The sequence below is a fragment of the Seriola aureovittata genome, chromosome 11 (genome assembly GCF_021018895.1).
Source record: "Seriola aureovittata isolate HTS-2021-v1 ecotype China chromosome 11, ASM2101889v1, whole genome shotgun sequence".
Lineage (NCBI taxonomy): Eukaryota > Metazoa > Chordata > Actinopteri > Carangiformes > Carangidae > Seriola > Seriola aureovittata.
In genome coordinates, this window is record NC_079374.1 from 28,203,813 (window position 1) to 28,229,993 (window position 26,181).

Sequence of the window (26,181 nt, forward strand, 5' to 3'; positions counted from 1 at the left end):
CAGAGGAGTCCCGACCAAAAACAGCCTTCATATCACACTGTGGTCTCTTCCAGTTCCGTGTGCTCCCCTTTGGTCTCTGCAACGCACCAGCCACATTTCAGAGACTAATGAACACTGTCCTAGCTGGTCTCATTTACAAGACATGTGCAGTGTATCTGGACGACACTGTTATTGTTTCCCCCACCTTTGAGCAGCACCTGACTGATCTAGAGGAAGTGCTCAAAAGACTCAAAGCAGCCGGTCTGTCTCTGAAACTCAAGAAATGTCAGTTCTGCCTAAGCGAGCTCACCTTCCTCGGCTACCGCGTCACACCCTCTGGCATAAAACCAGATATGGACAAGATCAAAGCGGTGGTGGAGTTCAAAACCCCAACCACCATGAAACAAGTCAGACAGTTCCTCGGACTGATACTATCGCCGTTTCATCCGGGACTATGCACGCCATGCTGAGCCCCTCCATGCGCTCACCAGGAAAGATGCAGTTTTCCACTGGGACGACAAATGTCAGAAAGCCGTGAACATGCTGAAAAAGAGTGTCACGTCAGCACCCGTCTTGATGTTCCCTGACTTCACAAGCCCCTTTTTCATTCATGCTGATGCTTGTGACCTTAGCCTAGGTGCGGCCTTGATGCAAAGAGACAAAGAGGGTCGAGATGTTGTTGTGGCTTATGCAAGTCACTCCCTGCACAAAGCAGAAAAACCATACTCTACCCCTGAGAAAGAGTGTTTAGCTGTGATTTGGGCTCTCGAACATTTCAGGCCTTATGTTGAAGGACTTCATGTAACTATCTTCACAGACCACAGCAGCCTCAGGTGGCTTATGTCCCACCCTAACCCCACTGGCCGACTAGCCTGTTGGTCGCTGCGACTACAAGACTTTGACTTCACCATAGTGCACAAGCCTGGTGCACACAACAATGTGCCTGATGCCCTGTCTCGCAACCCACTGCCCATGTCCTGTGACACGCCCACAGATCTCCTACCTGAGTATGCTATAATCGGCAGTTTGGATCTCCGTGCCCTAAGCCCTGTGTTGCTAGAAGATCGCGCACATGTGAAACAACTCCAGCTGGACGACCCAGTCACAGGTCAGCTTCTCAGAGACCTTGAGACAAACCCACATGTTGACGCAGACGAAAGCAACCCCCAGCAGTACGTTGTTTATGACAGTCTGCTCTACTACAAAGACCCAAAAACCAGATGTGGATTACATCCACTGAAAGAACTCAAACTCTATGCCCCTGCATCAATCCGAGGCACCCTGCTCAACTACTATCATGACCATCCCACTGCAGGTCATCTTGGTATTTCAAAGACACTGGCTAGACTACAGTACAGGTTTTTTTGGCCTAAAATGCCGGCAGATGTTAAGCGCTATGTCACTTCCTGTTCTGTCTGCCAGCTCATCAAGCCGAGCCAAAGGAAACCGGCTGGTCTCATGGTCCCTATTCTGCCTCAAAGACCCTGGGAGTACGCAGGAGTGGATTTCGTCGGGCCCCTTCCCCGCACTGCATCTGGAAATGCCTACTTGCTGGTCTTTGTTGACTATTTTTCTAAGTGGATTGAGGTGTGTGCGGTCAGGGAGGCGACTGCGCATGTGGCGGCTGCAAAGTTTGTCAGTGAAATATTCGCCAGACACGGTGCCCCAACCTACCTCATCTCTGACAGAGGTTCACCTTTTGTGAGTGAGTTGTTTGAACATGTCATCTCCACCCTCGGATCAGTGCACAGGCTCACCACTGCTTACCACCCTCAAACAAACGCAACAGAACGTGTAAACCGGACACTCAAAACCGCCATACGTGCTTACGTTGGAGACAAGCACACTTCGTGGGATAATTTTCTCTCCCAGATCTGCTTTGCACTGCGTACAGCCCCACATGACAGCACTGGACTATGATGCTGTACGGTCGAGAGCTGGAAACCCCGCTTGACCTCATAACACAACCTTCCAGTGACGGCGTGGATGAACCCGGCGTGCCATACCCAGAGACTCTAAGAGCATCCCTGAAAGAAGCTCACGACCACGCCAGAGCAACACTTGACCACAGTCACAATAGACAAAAAAAGTACTATGATTTGAGACGTCGTCAGTCTTCCTATGCTGTTGGTGACCTTGTAAGAGTTAAGTCCCATCCTAGATCTGACGCACAGTCCAAATTCACTGCCAAACTCGCTCCTTTGTTCACAGGCCCACTCTGTGTCAGTCAGAAGCTGGGAGATGTCAACTACAGACTGACAGAACTGGACACTGGTACAGATGCTGGAGTCTTTCATGTTGTGAATCTGCAACCTTTTCACACTTGGGACTCACCTTCTAACAGGCGCACTATTGCCGTATCTGCAGAGCAAAGTGTCTCTGAAGCCTTGAACAATGATGTGCCCACCACCCAGACTGAAAGCCACACTGACATTGCTGCGGCTGACATCGACTCTACATATTACCGCTCATGTATGAACTGTGATGGAGGACGATGGCACCAAAATGCACAGTGGCTTCCTGCGGGAGACATTGTCTGGTTGAGTAAGGTCACTTTAGTGGCTGTGTCATGGCGGTCATATGTCATTAAGGCTTCGTTAGCTGGTGTGCTAACAAGCCATCGACTCCATACTCACTCCACTTTGGTTCCCATGTCCTCGTCTTTAACTGAAAGTCTGCCTTGGCACCTTTGTTCAGGGGATTCGGTTCTCAGGCCGCAGAGGTAATTCACAAGTCACATCTCGTGTGAACGGATTGCTGGGACAAACCCAGTGGATGTCTTTGGTTTTGGTGCAGAGATTAAGGTTGGGGATAAGGCAGAGTGAGGGGTTGTTGATGTGGTATGCTAGTGTTGGTGGTGTCTTGAGGTGGACATGTTGTCTTGCCAAAATCCAACGTTCAGTACAGATTTCAGCCTATATGCTCTATCACTGGGAGGTTGAGGAGGAATCCTATCTCTAAACTCTTTGGGTTAACGTGAATGGGTATTGCGCTGCCAAGACTATATGCCAGATGGGCCTGTAACACCTGTTCTCTGGTGGTTGTGGCTGATCTGAGGGTTTGCTCTACCAGACTCAGGGGGACCAGGTAGGTTGGTATTTGTCCAGCGCTCAGGCTGGTGACAGAGGAGCTCACTTCCCTGACTAGGTCTTGCATCAGATCCCTGACCACTCGTATGTACATGATGTCGTTTCTGACTACCTCTGACAGTGTTTCTAAGGCATGCACCGTGTGTTACGTACTGAGTAAACGGTGTGAATAGATTTTGCAAAACAGTCATGTTTGTCACACATATTGAGGGTAATGCTCATAATTTTTAAATTAAGAAACAGTACAGCTGTTCAGTTTTCTGCAGTGAGTTGTGTGAACAACCTGCTGCTGTGACACAGGTGAACTCACTCTACAGGAAGTAAACTGTTGTCCGACTTGACTGCAGTCATTTGATACTCTGCCCCTGAAGTCACCAGCAGCTTCAATTGTTCTACGGATTACAAAAGATATTTCATAGTTCTTCACCTCAGTCATTTCTACAGCTTTCCTTGCCTGTCCCTGGATAATTAGATGATCATCAGTTAGTTCCAGTTGAGTGTGACACCCATTCTGTGGGCTAGGAAGGCCTATATAATTTTTATTAGCTATTGTTAACTAAAAACACTAGGCAGAATGAGCCTCTACTACCCGAGTGTGACAAATTGAGGACTTGAAAGGACAAGGGAACAAACGTTATAAGACAATAGAGTTTAGTGTACAAATATGGACGCTAAATAAAGGCTACCCCCTAACCTGCCAACTGGACCTGCGCAAGGCTGAGACACATGGAAACTAAATACTAAATTAATAGGCAGGGTAACTAACTGCGAGGAGACTATCAGCATGCAATAGGACACTACAGATACTCGAGTATTTCCATTTTTTGCTGAGATATAAATCAATATTTCAGCCCTCAGATTTAACTGGTGACTCCCCTGCTACACATATATATGTATGTATCCCATTCAGGTTAAAGGGAAAGTGGTCTCAGACTTTTAGACCCCGCTGTATGTTTATTTGAATAGTTAGTCCCTGTCCCAAAGGGACAGTCAAGTCAATTTGTATTTGTATAGCGCCAATTCACAACATAAATTATATCAAGACACTTTCCAAATAGAGCAGGTCTAGACCTTCTCTTTATAATACTAACAATTAATATAATACAACAATTCCACAGATGTGGAAGGTGAAGTTTAAAGTGGTTCCAGTGGTAATAGGAGCATCAGGGGCTGTGACCCCCAAACAGGGAGAGTGACTCCAGCTGATTCCAAATATAACATCGGAGGTCTCCAATTAGAGGACTGCAGTCCGACAAACAACTAAAATACTGCACAGAACCCTCAAACTCCCAGGCTTCTGGTCGAGGACCCAAGCTTGAGTAAGCACCCCCACCTCCCACCTCCCACCCCGTGAGGTTGAAAGGGAAATCCACAATACTGCTCAAAAATTTGTTACATAAATTGACATAATTGAATATCTCAGTGTTCCTGAAATTAAGTACAAAACAAATAAATAGTTAAAGATTTTAAAAACTAGAAAGATTCATGGGAATGTAACATTGTTGTGCCCCAACAAAAGCTAGGGCATGTCTGCATTAATTTTCAAGGCTTCATTTACTTCCTTTGAGGCAGGAAAACTGTAAGTTCACCAGTTTTTTCATCTTTAAAAAAGAGCTGTTTACTATTACAACTACATGTGTTGGGACACAAGGTGGTGAAGACCCCATGCTCTTTGTTCTATAGACAATATAACTCACTTCCCCACAGTTCTTCACTTTTCACACTTGGGGTCAACCCTCCCCCAGGGGCCTCACTGACCAGTCAGTGTGTGACATGTGACCACCCAGGGTGCCACCAGATTTTTTATATATGTCTGCACATTGAGCCAGGAGAAAACACAATTTCATCCTGCTGTGCACTCCTGTTGTATGGTCTGAATGACAATAAAGTTCCCTTTGACCTTGGTGGTCGAGGGACATTTTTCTTTCTTTTTTTTTCCACTTTTGATACTTTCTTACATAAGTAGGATTTTAAATGTAAGTTTTACATTGTTGGTTGGTAGTTTATTTTCATTACCAATTACAATAAATAATTTTTCAACCACCAGAGACCAACAACATTACAATAATTCATTCATTTTCTACCGCTTATCCTCTAGTAGGGTCGCGGGGGGGCTGGAGCCTATCCCAGCATCTTCTCGGGCGAGAGGCGGGGTACGCCCTGGACAGGTCGCCAGTCCATCGCAGGGCAAACACATAGAGACAGACAACCATTCACACTCACAGCCACACCTATGGTCAATTTAGAGTATCCAATTAGCCTAGTCCCCATTTTGCATGTCTTTGGACTGTGGGAGGAAGCCGGAGTACCCGGAGAGAACCCACACTTGCATGGGGAGAACATGCAAACTCCACACAGAAAGATCCCACGGCCGAGGACTCGAACCCGGAACCTTCTTGCTGTGAGGCAACAGCGCTAACCACTGCACCACCGTGCAGCCCACATTACAATAATGCAATGCAAAATTGGCACAGGCCAGCAACAACACAGTCTAATCCGAGCAAAGTTATGAATGAGGTCAGAAAATATCTGCTTACAGAAAGCACAGTTTTACTCAGTTCTACAGGCACATTATGAGTAAAATATAACAAGTAAAGAGGATGTGGTGCAGAATGTTCTTTTTATCTTTACTCTGGTGACCTGTTCAGACAGTGTGCCAACGTGAGGCTTAAATCAAAAATGTGCAGCAGGTTAGAGCAACAGAGTGTTTGCACTTCTTTCTTTATTGCATATTTATTTCAGGGAGGATCACACAAATAGAGAGACTTAAACAGATTCTGATTATTATAACAGTCAACTTAAGTCTAAAGTGTTGCTGTTTTTCCTAAGACCTGGTTAAAACAGAAATGTGATTTCTGTCCCACATAGTCCAAACAGTACATAGTACATCAAACTCTCCAAATGCAGGACTGGGGTTTAGTATTCTGGCCTAGACTTGATCTCTGGTCTTCAGCTTCAAGTCCTACCCTCACAGAATTCCTTTGACCTCCATGTGGATGATGCTTCACCATCAAAAGATAAATTCCTTTTCCAACTGTTGTAGACAGCTAAGATTTTAAAAGCTCCCCTGTCAATCACCAGAAGTATTATTCCCTCTCTTCGTCTTCCTTCTGAAAATTATCAACCCTACTTTGTTCCACTGGCCACTACCCCACACCTGTGACCTAGCTGCCACCCCTTACCTGGAACAGGAAGCTTCACTTGGCCTACAAAGTAAAAGTATAGGTGAGAGGGACTCCTCCGATGTACTTGTGGCTGTGTCACATTGTGATTTATCATTACTCATTTTGAAAAAGTCAGTTCTGAGCAGAAGGAAAAAAAAGAGTACAGGTGGGATTTATACAGCCTAAAGGTTGTAGTGAATGGAAAAATTAATCAACCTTCACTCGACAGAAATGTTAATATCACAGTGAGTGAACAAGAGAGAGTTGTGTCACAGCTGTCAGGGTTTGAGGGGTTTGGCTGGACCCAAATGCAGCCAACACATGGGAGACGGTGCAAAAAGGTTTATTAACTTAAAGCTTACACACAACACTGGTGAAACACAGGAACTTAAAACAGGAGACAGGAACAGGCAACATGAAGAGACCGAGGACAAAGCAGACATGAACAGACTGAGAACAACCACGCGTGAACAGCTTTGCGACCAACCAGACATGAACAGGCACGTGGACCGACGAGGACAACCCCAGAAATCAACAGAGAGCCAACAGAGACAAACCGACCCAGACAATGGGTAGCATAAGACTATATAGACAAAGGAGGCAAGGGTGATTGCACACAGGTGAAACACATTCGGGCGGGGCAGACAATCACCACACAGAAACAGGACCAAGAACAAAGCAAAAACACTGACATACAAGGAAACCAATTACAAAATAAAACAGGAAGTGTGAAAACTCCAAACAAAACTAACAAAAGGTGTCTGCCATAGCAAACCATGACAAGTTGCTCTGTATGCTCAGGTGGCCCTGCTACCCCTCCATTACTCCACCATTTTCTTATTAAATCAAACAAACTTGAGTAAAAGGTGGTTCTCCTGTAGAGGAACATGGGTTTAGAATGTACAGAATCTACAGCTGCAGAACCATTTCCATATCTAACTTCAACAAGTTAGGCCCAGCTATGTGAAATTTGAAATTCTTCACTGATATCTCCTTTCACTGCATCTGCAGCTGTTTACGGTGGAAATCATTTGACACCACTTGTGTCAAACTGGTGCCCTCACACCATTTTCTTTTTTTTGTGAGGCTAAAGGTTGAGTTAAGTTTGGCGGGTGGAGGGCTGCTGAAACCTAACAGTCATATGAGCAGGTGCTGCTGTCTCTTCAGCTCAGGTACCAGCAATGAGCCATTACCTTTGAACTTCACTTGTTAAAATGCCAGATGGATGGCAATTAGTATGAGCAAAAGGTCCGGGTGGAGGCTGTGGTTGTCCGGCTCGGCGTGAGCGTAATCACAGATGCCTCACTAATTATCACTAAGTCATTCTGCTGTGCTGTCTTCTTTAGTCATGATAGTGGCTTGGCTCTGGGGAAGGCAGTCTACATCTGGTCTAGACTGAAATATCTATCTCCAACCATTGCATGGACTGATTTAACATTTAAAGGCGCCTTTCTTGGCACTCAAGGACACCGTACGCAGTTACAAAAAAATTAGATTAAAAACATATTAAGAATTAATTAACAACAATAAAAATGAAATATAAAAATAAAAACAATAGAAAAGTGACAGTAGACAGTAGCAATGATGGTTGGAGTGGGACCAAACAGCTCGCAGACAGTGGATTCAAACGAGCTGGAGACGGGCACAGACACCGGCGAGACTTTCCACTTGTCGCGGTAAATTATCACGAGACCTCCTCCCCGACCGGAGCCACGGGGTTGACAGACGTAAACAAATCCAAACAAAACAAATGTAAAAGTAGTAGTTATGTATAAAGTTAGAGTAAGTCTCCAAGAAATGAATGTAAGTCAATGTAATGTCCTTGTTGCTGAAGTCAAGGAGACATGAGTGTTTGTGTGTGTGTGTGTGTGTGTGTGTGTGTGTGTGTGTGTGTGTGTGTGTATGTGTGTGTATGTGTGTGTGTGCTGAAGGATGGGTGCGCTTTACGCACTCATGTAATGATATAGTAATGACTACTGAGTACTCAAGGGTCAGAACAACAACATAGTGACAGCCATCGCAGCTGGTCACATCACATGATCAGAGCTGATGGAGTGTGCTTGGATCCACCTGAAAGCTAAGCTGCACAGATTAGACTGAACTAGAGTCCAAAGTTAGAAGAGCAGAAATGTGAAACTGCAGACTCACCCAGACACCATCATCCTGTCTGTACCGTTTCCAGGCCTGGCCTGTGTCACTGTGGAGCAGTAAGTATCTGCTGACCCAGTCTGAGCTGTTGTAGCGCCCCTGCGTGGCCACTGCTGTCACCTCCTTCTGTTCCCTTAGGTCCACCTGGAGCCAGGGTTTCTTGTCTGTTACCATGGGAGACCAGCCCCCTGCTCCTGGGAGGGGAAAAAAAAAAAAAAAAAAACTAGAGAAGAGCCTTAAAAAACAAATTAAATTGATTTTCTACACTGGCTTTCTGTCCCCTCTGCCGCTGGGTTTAGTTTGCAAAAATCACTGCTGTACAGATGTGTGTAGAGGTGAAGCTAAGCGAGGTTAACATAGTGGAGCCCTTACTGCCTGCATCGTTTATACATGGCACACGTGTGTGTGTCACCGGCTGCGTAGCTGCTGCTGCTGTTCTCTCTCTACATAGAGTTCGCAGGTTACTGGAATGTTTGATTTCTCTTCAATTTATGATTTATTTTTTAACAGTAAACATCACTAAATCTCACTGTCTCTATGTATTTTTATACTCTAATATATATATGATATTTTTTTTATTTGGTTTATATTTTTTCATCCCTGTATAATGTTAGATTCAGCCTATACATAGAAACTATAATAGAAGGTGTTAGTTTTGTGTTGCTGGTATGATGACAATATATCATATCAATATTTTTGCTGGGAGCTGCACGTCACATGTAAAAAATAAACAAGACGCCAAATCTCGAGATCACGCGACGCAACAGCAAGGCTTGAGAGGCAGGCAGTGTGTCTGCTCTAACCCGTTAACGTGCATTGTAATGAAAACCAAAACATTGGAATGTGAAATGCTATTACATGTTGGGACAAGCAGCCTGGTTTATGAATGAAGTCCTACGTCGTTCCTGTCTGTGTTTATAGAAATCACATTGTCTTTATGTCATAGTTCTGCTCCTTTGTTCATCTGAGCTCCCAGTACTTTTCCACTCACCCCTCCTCTGCTGCATTCGACCTGTCAGCCACGGCCATCTCATCAGCCAACTCATCTCACCAGTATATCACCCCCTCCAGTTCACTCACTCTTTGCCAGATTGTTCTTCGCCTTCTCTGCAATACTTTCCAGCATTCTTCTCCAGACTGTATTCCTGTCGTCTACAGTTTGTCTCTGACCTGCCGGCTCCGTCCTGGTAAACCCAACTGCAATCTGTCCCTGACTCCACTCCCCTCCAAAAGTATTGGAACAGTGAGGCCAATTCCTTTACTTTTGCTGTAGACTGAAAACATTTGGGTTTGACATCAAAAGATGAATATGAGACAAGAGATCAACATTTCAGCTTTTATTTCCAGGTATTTACATCTGGATCAGATACACAACTTAGACGATAGCATTATTTGTAACAGAACACCAAATTTTTAGGTGAGCAAAGTATTGGAACAGATAGACTTAAAATAGATTTAAGTGAATAACACTTAATATTTAGTTACAAATCCTTTGCTTGCAATAACTGCATCACGCTTCTGACCCACTGACATCACCAAACTTTTGCATTCTTCTTTTGTGATGCTTTTCCAGACTTTCACAGCAGCCTCTTTCAGATGTTGTTTGTTTTGGGGGGGTTACTCCCTTCAGTCTCCTCTTTAGCAGGTAAAATGGTCTTTTGGGGGTTTAAGTCTGGAGATTGTCTGGAGATTGACTTGGCCAGTCTAAAACCTTCCACTTCTTGCCCCTGATGAACTCCTTTGTTGTTTTTGCAGTGTGTTTTGGGTCATTATCTTGCTGCATGATGAAGGATCTCCCAATCAGTTTGGTTGCATCTTTCTTTAAATTGGCAGGCAAAATGTTTCTGTAGACTTCTGAGTTAATGTTGCCATCATGTGTTACATCATCAATGAAGATTAATGAGCCCATCCCAGAAGAAGCCATGCAAGCCCAAGCCATGACATCACCTCCACCGTGTTTCACAGATGAGCTTGTATGTTTGGGATCATGAACAGATCATTTCTTTCTCCAAACTTTAGCCTTTCCATCACTTTGGTAAAGGTTCATCTTTGTCTCATCAGTCCATAAAACTTTGTCCCAGAATTTTTGAGGCTCGTCTCTGTAATTTTTATCAAATTGATGTCAAACCCAAATGTTTTCAGTCTACAGCAAAAGTAAAGGAATTGGCCTCACTGTTCCAATACTTTTGGAGGGGAGTATATGTCTCTACCCTTCCCCCGAACAGTACTGTTGCGTTGAACTGAACTTTACTTTCTGACCTGCTCTGCGGTGTGTTTACTACATTTGGCAATAAAGCCCTTTGAATTCTGAGCCAGTTTGTCTGTGTGCTGCAATTGGTTTGTACTGCTACCCCTTCCACTTTACATCTACGATGAGGTTTTTGTAGCACACCTTTAGTATATGAGCTGGACATAGACCTAAAATGGCACAAATGACCACATTTAACATTGTTTTTGACATCTAGGTGACAGGTCTGTCATGCCCTCTGCCTCCTAGTCCTTTCCCTCTCTCTGTGCAGGTTGCTAATTGCTGATGCTGGTCGGCTGTGCTGGAGCGCCCTGGTGTCGCTGATTGCTGTCTGCTGCCTCAGCCTACTTAAGCTCCCTGCGTCAGTCAGTCAGCGCTGGATTGTAGACTCAGCTACAGAGTTAGTTCCTTCTCCAGCTCCTGGAAAACGTATCCTAGTTGCTTCCATTTAGTCTGCCGTAAGACCCATTCTAACCTGTTTCTCATCTGCCCAGGATCACCTGTACTCCCACCTGGCCTCCAGCTTCCAGATCCCCTGCCCGGCTCAGCTCACCTGCCTGCCACACTCCTCCAGCCATCATCCGCCCCATCATCTGTCCCTTCATCTGCCCGCTCCTTCCCTTGCAATAAAACTCCTTGTAACCGCCATCTGCCTCCTGTCTCTGCCTATTGAGTCCACCTACCTGGCCCGTAACAAGGTCAAGGGTTCTGAAGGCTGTATGTTACGAAGAAAGATTTTACAACTCAGAAAAAGTGCCATTCTTTTCAGGAAAACCCAAAACAAACCAGTCAGAGTCATTCCCAATGTATTCCACTGTACAGATGACACAAACAGAAAATGGCTGACATACAGCAAAGTAACTCACTCCTTGCTCTGCTCAGTATGGTGTGCATTCACAAAACCTTCAGTCACTGACAGTGTATTTGTCAAAAAGGAGGCATGAAGGCCTGGAAAATGCCCATTACAAAGTACAGGAACAAGTGAGAAGCAAGACCCAGAAAGAAAGGTCAGTTCAACAACGTCACCAATGTCAGTTCAACTGTCACAGTTTAAGGTAGGGCTGGACCCAATTGCAGCCAACACAAGGGAGTGAGTGCAAAAATGTTTAAATCAACAAAAAGTGACTTACTTACAGAACTAAAAATCCAACATGGAGGGTAACACAGGGGACAAGAACAGAAGCAGAGGCACGAGGAACACAGGGGATTTCAACAGGAACCAGAACCAAAAGGACTTAAACAGCAAGTTGAAGCACAAAGTAACACTGGGGAGTTAAATAGAAGTAGAAGCACAGGGGACTCGAACAGGTAACACAAGGAACTTCAACAGGTAACACTGGGGACTTAAACAGATGAACTGACCCAGACAAAAGGGAGCACAGAGACTAAATAGGCACCAGGGAGGCAAGGGTGATTTAACAGAGGTGCAATACATTTGGGTGGGGCAGGATGAACAGGATGAAAATGGCAACCATGATATCAATGAGACCAGGTCAGACAGAGGAGGCATGTCAGGGAATGTGTAACTGATGTATATATTTGTGAATGTGGGCTTCACTACAGAATACACTTAATCTCATGCTAAATGATACCACAGGAGTGAATACTTTCTTCATCACTAAATGACATGCAGTGTTTGTACAAGATTCCTACAAACACATGAAGCTTTGGGAGGAAACCAGTGACGACTGGAGGCACAGACGGCTTGATGTAGTTGGTGAAATCCACTGGTGCGGCAAAGACTAGGCCTTAAGGAGAGTATTTGGAAGCTGTGCAAAGTCTTAAACCCTGCCATCTGAAGCAAGGTCCAAGACAGATAAGCTCAGGAAGTGTGCCCGGATGAGTGTGTAAAGAGAGCAGCAGATAACTTTGTTGAGTAGGCCAATGGCATGAGGTTTTATGAGGTACAGCAGGACTGTGATGCTGAAGCTCAGACTGCTCTCACAGAGAGCAAAATAAAAAAGATAAAGGAATGTGTGTGGGCAGAACATGAGACCATTGCTAATTCAGCCATGATTACAAAATCACGATCCACAATGGGGTTGTTGAATTGAGAGAGGCAGGGATGATTTTAATACAAATGAACACAGAGGATTTAACATCCAAAGACCAGTATGCAATAATTCTGCAATGTCATTCAGGTCCTTATTGCAAGAACCACCATTATGCAACAAATGCAGTGTGTGATGGAAGTAGATGCATCCGACACTGGGTTAGGAGCAGTTCTTTTTCATGTTGGTTCTGATCAGAAGTTGTACCCACGTGTTTTCTTCTCTCATCATCTCTCCTCAGTAGATTTTGATGTTAGTAACTGGGAATTGATGGCAGTCAAACTTACATTGGAGGAATAGTGGGAGCTGTTGGCAGGCGAATAGCCATCATTTGTGGTTTCAAGTCAGCCAGACGCCTTAACTCCAGACAAGCTCGCTGGGCCCTGTTTCTCAGATGTATCAATTTCAGCCTCACCTATTGTCCTGGGTCAAGAAACATCAAGCCCCCAGCATTATACCAAGGGACCCAACCTCCCATGACACAATTCTCCCCCCCAGAGTGCATGGTGGCCGCAGATTGAGTCAGTTGTCAGGGAAGCTCAATAAAATCAACCTGATCCGGGACACGGTCCACCCAACAGCCTTTTTGTCCCTGATACTGTCTGCTCACAGTTGCTGCAGTGGGGTCGCACAGCCCAGTTTGCCTACTACCCAGGTATCAACCGCACCATGACACTGCATAAAACACAGATACTCTGGACTAGGTTGCAGCCTGTACAGTTTGTGCACAAGGAAAGGCCTCACATCAACCCCCAGCCAGTCTGCTTCCACCTCTCCCAGTTACTGGGCAGCCCTGGTGTCAAATTGCCCTGGATTTTGTCACTGGTCTGCCACCATCCTGAGGTAAAAGTCATTCTGACCATAGTTGACCGTTTTTCTAAAGCCATACATCTGGTAGCGCTTCCTAAACTCCCTAATAAACTGATGACCTGGTTGTTCAAAATGGTGTTCGTTTCCATGGCCTACCTGTAGATAATTTTTCAATCAGAGGGCCCCAGTTTATATCTCAGGATTAAAGAGAGGTCTGCCAAGTTTTAACCCTCAAACCAATGGACAGACCAAGAGGGCTAACTCCAATCGTTCCCCATGGAACACCTACCTGGCTTTGGTGGAATATTCTCCTATGACCAGCTCAGTCACAGGAGCGTCCCCACTTGAAATCTCTCTTGGTTACCAACTTCCGCTGTTTCCATCCCATGAATCAGAGCGATCAGTCCCTTCTGTCCGGCATCATCTTTGCCACTGTCAAAAGGTTTGGAAGGACACACGCTAAGCTCTCCTCCAGTCCATGGAACTTACCAAATGAGACACTAACAAGAAACCCCAGCTCCTAAATATGCACCAGGTCAGTCAGTTTGTTTAACCTACAGAAACATTCCTGTAAAAACTGATTCTAAGAAACTGTCTCCCTGTTATATTGGCCCTTTTGTAATTGAGAAAACCATCAACCCATCTGCTGTAAAGTTTATACTGCCCAATAATACCATGAAGATTCATCCCACTTTCCATGTCTCCCAGTTAAAACCTGTGCATTCCAGTCCTTTGTGTCCCCACTTGACCCACTCCACTCCCCCAGCTCAACAAAAACCCGCCTTTTCTGTCCACTAGCTTATTGATGTCTGCCGCAGGGCTATGGCCTCCAGGATTTGGTAGATTGGGAGGGTTACAGTCCCAAAGAGTGGTTGTTGGAGCAATTAAGAGTTTTAAGTTAAACAAGTAAATTTCTTAGATCTGTGTATACAGCATTTTAGGTTTGTGATTGTGTTTGTAATTGCCTGGTGCTAACCTGTGTAGGTGTTGATTAGAGACAGATGAGGTACAGTTCTCTTTCATAATATTCGCTAGATGTCTCACTATGGGATGCACGCCCTCGCTGCAGCCCTCCGAAGCACTTATCTCCTTACACCAATCCTGATTGGCTGGTGAACGTGTTCGCCCGTGTCAGATAGTCCCACCTGCCATAAGTACCGCCTGCGGACATCACCACTTCATTCAAACACCTCTTCTCACTTGGAGTATATCTCTCGTCCTGAGCTGGCTAGCTTAACTGTCCACAGACGGATCTTATTTAGCTTCCATCGCCGGGCGCTTGTTAGCTCGGGGCATTTTCGTTGATCACCGGTCACACCAGAGCGGAGTGTACTGCGTTTCCTTGCCTTCCGGCTAGGCTAACGCTCAAGCTCGACACCCCACCACGGTGTTTGCTTCCTGGGGAATTAGCACACCAGCTAACCTCCTCGTTTCCCTCCCTGCGCACCCGCTCGTGAGGGATGGAGGACAAAACTCCTCACACCAGAAGATACGGAGATTCTGGGCCCCGTCACTGCCGCTGTGGGAACAAGATTTTGAGCAGGGATCCACACCAGGTCTGCTCGTGCTGCCTAGGGCTGGAACATGCCCATCTAGCGATTGATGTCCCCGGCTTGTGTCGACACTGCTCTGTGTTTACGCTCAAGAGCCTCTGTAGACGACTAGCTCGCCAAGCTAGCCTCTCCGGGCACGACCCTTATCTCCCCTCCGACAGCCACGATGTTGTAGGTGAGGAGGAGAAGGATGATGCCTCGGTGGCACTGGAGGCCAGTGTCAGCTGGGGCTCCCAGACCGAACTGGCCTTCTTTTTCATCACCCCGGCCCGGGCTGCGCAGCCTGCGGCCCCCGCCGTCTCTCAGGAGGAAAGTGGGAGAAGCACACCACCCTCTCCTCTTCCCAGCTCGACGTGTGCAAATGCGCTGCTGCCCGGCTGGGCATCCCCGGGCCTGTCATCATAACGGAGACCACCAGATCCCACTATGAGGGGAAGAAATTACCCCTGGCCAGGAGTGCGGCAAAACAACTCCTCCCTGATATTTGATTGTTTCTTATATAAGACAAGTAACAACAAAAGGACTGATTAACACTAAGGGTGAATCCTGGCAATAGTTTAATCCCAAACTTCTATCCCATAGAATGTTTGATATGTGACATTTTAAGACAATGTCCTTCATGTGACCATACTGTCAGCATCCTTCACACGAGGTAACACACACTACATGACATCCAGAATGTCCATATTATTATTATTATTACAGTCAAAGAACTGCTGTGTAATCCACATTTATAAACTATTAGCTTTGGGAAATGTTTATGTTGTTGTTTGACCAATTAACCACTTGTATCATGATTAATTCCAGGTTTGAAGGATGTAATATGAAATCCACACTCCTATTACTCCTCTCTGCCATTATTAGTGCAAGTAGTTTTCTATGTTATTTCACTTAATGTTTTGTGGTCATGGTGGAAGACGGATGTCTCTAGATTTAAATTATTCCAGTTCCAAGTTCAGTGGAAAATTACCCTCTTTTCCAAGTGGCAACACAGGGGAAGATGGGTGACGCCCATGAAACATGCGCCAGCCCCCATGGCTGGCGCATTTATTCACACGTTTCATTCACACGTTGGTCAGTATCCCCCAAAACCAGCTCAGATGCCAGTTCAGCGTTCAGTCCAGAAGAAGAAGAAAATCAGAGAAACCCAGATGACAAGAAGATGCGAGAAACGATGCAGAAACTAGAAGCTGAGAATTTTGCTCAAAGCTCAGAGTCCCGGCTCAAAGTTACCGGTTGAAGTGTACTTGGCGGCTATTTCTGCATGCCATGTGGGGTTTGGTAAACAAACCGTGAGCCAACACCTGCTGGTTTGTTGGTTTATGAAGGGAGCTCGCAGGCTTCTCCCCTTGTCCAGACCACTGGTGCCACCGTGGGACCCTGGTTCTGGAAGGGCTCAGGGGTCCTCCTTTTGAACCACTGGAGAAGGCGGACCTAAAGCATGTTTCCCTCAAAATAGTGCTGTTGCTGGCCCTGGCCTCGGCTAAACGAGTCAGTGACATTCATGCGCTTTCAAGTGCATCCATCATGCACTCAGCTTTTCCCAGGGGATGTGAGGATGATTTTGAAGCCCAATCCGGCTTTTGTGTTGGTTGGCTCATTTTCTCCTATTGACCTTGCGGCCTTCGCTGCCTCGCCAGGGGTGCAGCGAACGCATGTGTTATGTGCAGTTCGTGCTGTGCGCGCTTACATGGATAAAACAGGGAGCTTCAGGAGGAGCGATCAGCTGTTTGTCTCCTGGGCTGATCCCCATAAGGGGAAGCCTATCACGAAGCAACGTCTGTCCCACTGGGTGGTGGAGGCGATTGTTTCTGCTTACTCAGGTCAGGGTTTGCAGCCTCCCGGAGGCCTGCTTGCGCACTCGACTCAGGGTATGGCTGCATCCTGGGCCTTGTTCAGGGGGGTTTCTGTTCAGGACATTTGTGCTGCGGCGAGCTGGTCCTCGCCACTCACTTTTGTTCGATTCTATATGCTGGACGTTTCCACTCGGTGCATGGCACGGGCAGTTTTGCAGTCCTGATTGGAACAGAATATCCTCTCTGATGGTTGGTGGACGATGGATAAGCTTGTCTGGCAATACGGGAGCTACCATATCCCCATAGTGAGACATCGAGCGAATATTAGGAAAGAGAACTTAAGGTTATTCACATAACCCCAGGTCTCTGAATAATATGAGTGAGATGTCTCACCAGACAACCCTTCTTGCTTGGGCGAGTGAGAAGACGTGTTTATCTTGAATGAAGTGGTGTCATGCTTCCACCATCTCCTGTAAATCCCGTCTCCTCGTTCATGCTTTTTGGATTTTTTGTAACCTGTTTCCTCCTTGTGCTTCAGACCCAGTTCCCTCTTACCTCACTGCCTGCCACGCTCAGCTCAGTCTCTCCGTTCACCTGTTTTGGAATGTTGTTTGTCTGCCCTGTAAAGTGGAGTCTTGTGAGCAGTTCCGTTTCCTGCACCGTCATGTGTGATCTTCGTCATGTGCCACACTATGTGGTTTCCTGCCAGTCAGCTCTCCTCCACCATATTCAACCAGCACCAACAGTTTGCCCCCTCACCGCCATCTGCTATCAGTCTACCAGCTGCTTTTCCTCTTGTTGCCATCTCCAACCAAACCCCCACAACTCAACTGCTAGTTTCCAAATTAAGAACTTTATGTGTTTTCACCTCTACAATTGTGTTCTGATTTGTGAGTCCAGATCTATTGGAAGACAAAAACTCACAATCTCATTCTCTTTTTAAAAAGTGTCCAATGATTGGCAATCCCAAATGTTTTTATTTTGTAATATGGATCATTTTCCTCCCAGATAAACATAGTGGGTTACGGCAAAGCACTATGCTTTCAAGCAAGGGAGTTAAGGCTGCAAACTTGAGTCCCAAACAGGTATACTATGTCCACAATCCAGCAAAGGAGTATTGTAAGGTCTGACATGGTTGTCAGTTTTGTTCAATCTCAGATCTAAGGCTTTTCCAGTGTGTAGTGAGTTTTTGTTTTGAAGTTGTTGGGTCATTTAACCACACAAAGGCACACAAATAAAAATAGGGAGCGCGCTTGCAGGTGACACAGCAGTTGCTGAGCACTTTTCTTTTTTTAAATTATAGTTTTTGGCATTTATTTATTCTGAGAGGGACAGTGAGAGACAGGAAAGTCAGGGAGAGAGAGAGGGGATGACATGCAGCAAAGGGCAGGGACTAAGCCTATGTGGTACAGGCTCTAACCAGGTGAACCACTAAGGCACCCCTGCTGAGCACTTTTCAGGACTTTATCTGCCAACAGAACTGTCAGTGGATTTCCATGCAGCAGCAGTAAGACAGTGTCTTTTAAAGCAACAACCATGTACATACTTGATGAGTGGGTTGAAACCATTATGAAGGGTATGTCTGTGGTTCTTTTGCTGAAGTGCTTTCTCAGCAGTTGTGTGTTTTTTCATCCAACAGTATGGTGGTTTCCAACTTTAAGCTTTCTAGCTAATAACCACTGACAGTATGGAAACTTCTTGTTGTTCCTTTTCAAAATCTTCCTTAGGAAGCTCATGTCTGGATCAAGAGGCTCTCGGCTAGCCTGGTCACGGGAAATTGGTTTTGGATTAGTACTGTAGCAGCTGTGGTGATGTACAGAACTAACAGGACAAAATGGACTGGACTGGAAAAGATTCAAGATTGGGGCCAAAAAAGCCAGAGAGTGACACACTTCAAAACAGACAGAAAAAGGTGTGTGAGATGTTTGGAGCTGAGTAGAGGGACCACTGTGATACAGCAGGTGAGTGGTGTATGTCTGTGTCATGTCTACACATCTATCCTACCCACCATCTCTCCTGTTGAGCTTGGCGTTGTGAGCAGCATAACTGATGGAGGACTGTGAAGAGCTCTGGAAGGAAGACTGTTGTAAAGGGGACACAAGTGGACTGTTGCAGTTATCTGTAAAAGAAAAGGAAAATAACAACCATTAATGATAAGACATTAGCAACATTTTACTTTGTCACTGGATTTTCGGTAAATAAAACACATCAGGATTTGATATCAAATGTGTGAAATATGAGGAAATGTTTCAGTACGAAAACTGGTGAAGGAAAATCATTGCTGTTATATATTACTCATATTTGTTGTAGATCTAGAGGGATTTCCTCATGTGCTTGTAGGTTTTTTTTACATTTTTGGTATTTTCTCAACTGAAAGATCTGAAATAATGAACAGGTAGAAAAGGGTGACAGCTGAGACATGTGTGCGCATCTGAATCTGAAACCAGACAAATTATTTCAGAACATTTCCGATAATACAGTTTGAGCAGTGGGAGTGAAACACATTTCTATTTCACACACCTACTGTCAGTAGACATTAAAGCTACTATCAGTCACACAGGACAAACATCCACATTTACGAGTTATTTTCTGCCAAATGAGTTTTAACATAAGCTGCTCTAAACCTGTTAGGCCTCACTAATGGCAAAATGACATCTGCTGATGGATAAATACTTTTTTTCCCTTAAATTAGAAAATAAATAAATAACATTGAAAAAATACAGTGTATTTTTAGATTTGTAGTTTTTGGACTGAGCCAGACCAGCTGTTGGCCCTGTTTCCAGTCTAAATGTTAAGTTTTGCTAACCATGCAATGATTCCTGTACAGATCACAAAGATATGAGGGATCATTCTCAGAAAGACAACATATTAACCTTAAATATTCATCCATCCAGTCATAGTTTAAAACAGAGAGGCCTCAGATAAGATAATGTCACTTAATTGTGACAATGTTTCTAGTTGTGTGAGTTCATATCCTGACACAGGACATAGTGTGACAGATCACCGCACTAAAGGAGTTCAGTGGTCCAAAGCCATTACACTGCATTTTACTCATTCTGCTGAAGAACAAAGAAATAGACAGTTCAATAGAGAGTTAAAATTGTTTGTTAAAAATAAATCATCAGCCTGATGTGAACAGTTTTAAAGCAAGAGAATGGTGGCAAATAACTTGCTGCCTCAATTCTCAAATCTCTCTCCAACAGTCCATTAACCCGAGTAGTGACCCCCAAAAACAGGAAAGAAGGAGACTTCCTTGTATGTGTTTGGGTTTGCTGTGCGTAATCCAGCACTGTGAGATTAGAGCACTCACAACATGCAGGAGCAGATTAAGAATCCAGTGATCTCAGCCCTGTCTGCCACAATTAGAGCAGTGAGGACATCCAATATCCACAACACTCTGTTGTGTCTGTTGGAGCTGAAAGCTGCATTCAGGAGCAGGATGGTAACTGGCACCAGTCTGTTTGGATGTTGATCCACTTCACTTCAAAACAAATTCTGTAGTAGAGCTGGGTATTGAACCTCAGTAGTTTGTGAATATAGATTATCATGCCAGTTGCAGGGTTGCCAGGTACCAGTTCAGACAGGTCTCTAAAGTGCCCTTGTAGCCACGGTGCTGGGCCTGTCCTTTAAACAATGAATAATAATGCAGATAACTCTATAAATCAGAGGTTGTGTTAGAATTTCTCATCATCTGTCAATTTGACGGACAGAGTGTCACGAACTGAGCAGACAGGCAGTGGACCCAAAAAGCAGAGCTGAGGCAGACGCTTAGCAGTAGACAGTTTTATTCCAAAAAGGGGTCGGTACACGGGAAGTCAGTCAAACCAGGCAGAAGTACAAAATCGTTAGGCAAAAGACAGGAACCAGGAATCGGAATCTTCAGAATAACACGAGGGATCAAAACACAGGGAAACTGAGCCGGAACGCTGGGACAAAACACGCAGACGATCTGACAAAGACACACTGGGAGAGGAGGGGTATAAATACACACAGGAGCAGGGGATAATGAGACACAGGTGAAGGCAATGAACAATCACACACACAGGGAGTAAAGACACTGAGAAGAACACAAACAGGAAGTGAGGGAATCCAAACAAAATAAAACAGGAAGTGGAAAAAACTAAACTTGACGGGACCTGACACAGAGATGCAAAAATCCAGTCATAATCAAAAATTTTCAAAAACAACTCATTCACAATAAAATTTAATATACAGACCAAACCTGTGTCTGTTTCTCTTCATCTCCCTTTGGTCCCCTGTGCCTGTACCCGATAGACCAGTTCAGTAATACAGCCACGCTCATATCATAACATTAAATTTTGCTGTGTATGTGGTGCACTCAAAAATAGGTGATGAATTAATGTACGCATTTTGAAAGTATTGTTTACATGCTATCATATTAATTAATGTTTTGCTAATTGTAATAACACAAACATTTAAGTACTGAGTTTGAGACCCAAAATAGCTTAATTTTATAATTGTTAGGAGACAAAGCTAGGAGAAAATGTATGTTTATGGGAAGATAGAAGAGCGGAACCAATTATGCTCAGGTGATGTTGCACCCGGGTCACTGAGGTGAGGGACGCGTCCCCCTCCCCTCAGAGAAAACTTGGGAAGAGAAACGTTTGGTTCATGTCTTCATTTCTCCGGACATTTCATCTGTTTTTCAGGTCAGTACAGTGCGAAAATTACAAAAACAAGTGTCTCCTATAGCTAAACTTAACGTAGCACGAGTGTGACGAGGTTGTTGACATAATTAAGTGTTTAATATAGAGTTAAAAAGGGCGCGAGTGCAGGGCTGTACATGACGTCACTGTTAGAAAATGACGCGCTGTGAAAGGGGCATAGTATAAGATGTGTGTACTAGGGTTGTCACGATACCAAATTTCTGTTTCGATACCAATATGCAGGGCTGTAAACTAACTTTTTGGCTCACCTGCCAAGGGGACCGGTAGATGAAAAAATCTACCGGCCAAGTAAATAAGTAATAAAGTAAGTAATTACTAGTAATAAATTGCCTCTTTTTGTTACATATACATCTGTTTCAGTACTTTTCATTGCGATAACAGTATTATATAGCGATATATATATAGAAAAGAGACCAAAATATTATTCAAAATACATTTTTAATCTTTTGAATATTCAAAACATTGCGAATTTGCGAACATGGACAGTGCCAGTACCAGTTATCCTCCTGTCAAATGATAATAACAAAATTCGAGGAAAATTAAAAAAAATAGAACAGAACAAAGTGGATCAGTGCATGATCTAATCAGAACTCATCATCACTGTCTTCAGCAGACACCCTCTTCGCACCACCATCCATATAGTCAGGCCGCCTGCTTCTAACTGAGTTCACAGCTGTGCTGGGATCAAAGTCTTTTATATCTGGGGAGCAGAGTTGCACAATCAGAAGATCTGACAGGGTGTCAGACAGAAGGCTGGCCCGCCAATCACTTTTCACCATCTTCATGGAGCTAAAACGCCTTTCACAGTCAGCAGTGGAGGCGGGAAGGGACAGGACCAGGTCGATGACAGCCAGCAGGTCAGGGCAGGAGTGCTGATGGCTCCTGTTCACAGTGACCCAGGACACGTGTGGGTGTGACAGGAACTGTGGCTCTTGGTACATCAAGGACTTCAAGACAGTCCACTGGTCCATCACATTCTCAGCATGGATGCCAGAGGTCTCCAGGACAGGCCTGAAGTAGTTCACCAGTGTCTCCACTTCAGTGTCACCAAAATCTAGAAGAGTTGTGCACATAGGTCTACATTACAACAAGCATAATGCATATTTTATTTCTCAAAATAAAATAGAAAATATGATCATCATGACCCTGAACTTAAGTGCTCTGCTGTAGTACTTAATTTAAAAACACCTGCTGCTGCATCTCCTGACTCTGGCCAGTTGGCAAAGCTGACGAGCTTGGTGGCACACAGCACATCTACACTGACATCCTGGAACCTGTCAGTCATACTCTTGACTAGCCTGTCCAGCAGTATATCACGTGAGGCGACGAGGGTCACACATTTCTTTTGATATATTAATAATGCCACTACCTGTTCCAGATGTTGGACAATCCCCTGAAAGGCCCGCAGAAAGTGGTCCAGGGCACGTAGGATGTGTCCTACCCATCGGGTCCCGCCGATCCTTGTGGGCACCAGTGGTTTGTGCCCAAGAGCCTGGAAGCTGTTCACCAGGTTAGCTCTGTTCAGTGGACTGGTGTGGTAGAATGTGTAGATGCCACTGAGGAATTCCTCCACTCTCTGGAACATGGCATGGGACTTGATGGCATCCTTGAAGGCGAGTTCTTGGCGGTGTGCCATGCAGTGGATACCAATGATGTAAGCCCGGTCCCTCTTCAGCTGGCTGACCACACCGCTCTTCGCTCCCACCATCACAGCAGCACCGTCTGTTGCGAGGGCAACCAACTTGCTCTCCCACTCTTCGCACACACCCTCCATGATGGTTCTGACGGCGCTGGTTATGTGTGTTGCATCGGCCTTCTCCACCGACTTGATGCCAACAAACTTGCTCTCAATCTTGCCCTTGTGACTCCACCTCACATATACCAGCTCCTCCTCTTTCACCGAGCTATCAGTGGACCCGTCAGACATGATAGACAGAAATCTGGTGTTTTTCAGCATCTCCCTGATTTCATTTCTCTCCGCCTCCGCAATGTAATGAGTGAACTCTTTCGCCTGCGTTTTGTTCCTGTAGGTTGCACCCAAGGCAATGCCTTTCTGTTCATCCAAGCTGCAAAAAAAAATCATGTCAAACATTAACAGTAATCCAATAATAACTAATAATACAGATGGAGCTTATTAATAGATTAATCGAACAACAATCGATTATTAAATTAATCGTCAACTATTTTGATAATCAAATAATCGGTTTGTGTAGTTTTTTAACAAAAAAAGTCCAAATTCTCTGATTTCAGCTTCTTAAAAAGGTCCAGTGTGTAAAATGGGGGGAAAACAGTAACATCTAGCATTTAGATTCTATTATTTATCTATGGAATAATTCTATTGTTTATTTATGCATGAGAAACTCTTGAAACGTGCTGTCTGGCTGGCTGGATTTTCCGCTCAGGCTGCCGTACAAACATGGCGGTGCAAGATGGCGACATTCTCTAAAGCAAGTCCCTTGCTTTATGTATATATAAAATAATAATTAAAAGGCTACGAAAACTAAACAGATTTTATTTTATAGTGATTGTACAGTTATACAAATATATTCATGAGTAGTATGTTCAGATTTTGCTAATAAACCTTGACAAATATTACACACTGCACCTTTTAAATGTGAATATTTCTGGTTTCTTTGTTCCTTTATGACAATAAACTGAATATCTCTTTGGTTTGTGGACAAAACAAGAAATCTGAAGACGTCATCTTGTGGTTTGAGAAACACTGATTGATATTTTTCAACATTTTTTAACATTTTATTGACGAAACAACTAATCGATTAATCATTTAAATAATTGACAGATTAATCGATAAAGAAAATAACCATTAGTTGCAGCCCTAAATACAGATACAGTAATGTTATCCAATACTTCTAGTTTTACTATTGCTAGATATCTTAAATTAGCCTTCACAACCAATGAGGACAACTTTCAAATGCAAGCTTAACGTTATATTTCCTCAAAGGAAAGGAAAGGACAGTATAATAAATTGAATTGAAATGTAAATTGAAAAGTGAAATAAAGTAGTTTTTTTTTTAAACAATGAGGACAACTAGCCCCGTTCACTTGAGATGTAACGTTATAGTCATCTGAGGTCAAAACGGACAATTATCGAAAAATGATGCCATGGCATTTTGGCGCAAATTTTCATAGAGCTAGCTAGCTAGCTAATTTAGGCAAGCCTATATTAACGTTAATGTACAGTAAACAATATCAAGAGGGGATCGGAATAAGAATTACTTCATTGACAAATAACATTGTTTTACTTACTCGCACATCCACTCGTAGTCCGTGAACGGTCTCCCCTTCTTCGCAAGGGCATGAGCGGTCCTAAACATGGCATTGAGTTTGGCTTTGGTCTCCTCTGATAAAGACGTCAGAGCAGTCACGGCAGGTTGAGTGAAGAGAGGCTCGGATTGGGCCCGAGACACTGATTTGCAAACTGCGTGACATTTGCTTCCTTCGTGCTCTCGGATGGTCTCGAGTTTCATGGTTTTATTGCCAACCACAAAGGAATTGGTGCGCTGCTTTTCTTTAGCATATTTTCCACAAACTGAACAAAACATGGTACCCGCCGCCTCCTCGTACTGCAGCCATTCCCTCTGAATCCTCCATTTCTCATTAAAGTTTCTTACTTTTGCTTTTTTCTTTGACGTTTCGCCTTTTTCATCCTCCTTTCCATCTATCTTCTCTGTACTCTTTCTTTTTGGGTCAGTCACACCGGGTATGTGCCTCCACATTGCTACGCCGGAACCACACTGCGCGGGCTGGTGGTGACGCGTGAGGGCTAATGTATACTACTGCGTCAAGTCGACGCCGTCACGACGCAGAGCCTCTGCGCGGACGTGAACCCCCGACACAGAGCCTCTGCGTCCGTCAACGTGCACCTCCAAAAATGTCTAGGCATTTTATAGCAGCAATGTTTTGCTATATTGTGACAAACATTTACCTGCCCCATGGCAGGTAGCCCTCCAAAATTAAGTCGCCAGGGGAATATTTTAGTCGCATTTGGCGAGTGGCGACCGTTAGTTTACAGCCCTGCCAATATGTATTTCGATACTTTTCGATACTTTTTGTAAAAAATATTTCATTATATTATGTATTGCCTTAATGGGTTATTTAAATATTTAAAGAATGTAATTTGATTTTTAAAAATATATTTTTTAATGTATGTATTAACCATGGACATGTTTTAGCTCTGTATGCAGGCTACTGTAGGTTTACTACTGGGCTGGGAGGGGCTTTGTACTTCTTTCATTGACATTACAGTGCAGTGAACAGGTGAACAACATTATCACCTGTCGTTCTTGACTGAAGTCTCGGAACAAGTCCGCATGGTTGTCCTTTAAATGTTTCGGCAGGTTTTAAGTGTTGCCTCCTTTTGCGAGACACACTTTGTAGCACCGCTTGCACTGCGATGCCTCTGGGTTCAGTGACTCGCCTTTATAGTTCGGTTTGAACCCGAAATATTTCCACGCCGTACTTCGGGCCCCCATTTTGTCCACAAGGATGGGCTTTTCTGCAGCTGCCATCTCTATCTACTGTATTTTCTTCAACCAGCTCCGTCTGTCCAAGACGCGACTTGTCGTTTCTCTCTCCTCCTCAGTCTAAACATGCGAGTGCGCGTGGGAGGCGGCTTACATCCGCTCGGGCAACTA

At 44.5% G+C, this 26,181-nt stretch overlaps 1 protein-coding gene across 1 annotated transcript in view; it reads right to left on the reverse strand.

Annotated features, from left to right (window-relative positions):
• LOC130177688 (contactin-associated protein-like 5) overlaps nucleotides 1–26,181 on the reverse strand; it is a 218,462-nt gene that overhangs the window by 137,644 nt on the left and 54,637 nt on the right. The window contains exons 3-4 of the mRNA XM_056389607.1: nucleotides 18,847–18,957; nucleotides 8,381–8,574 (exon numbers count right to left, since the gene is read on the reverse strand). Of these exons, the coding sequence (XP_056245582.1) occupies nucleotides 8,381–8,574; nucleotides 18,847–18,957 (305 nt within the window). The remainder of the gene's footprint in view (nucleotides 1–8,380; nucleotides 8,575–18,846; nucleotides 18,958–26,181) is intronic.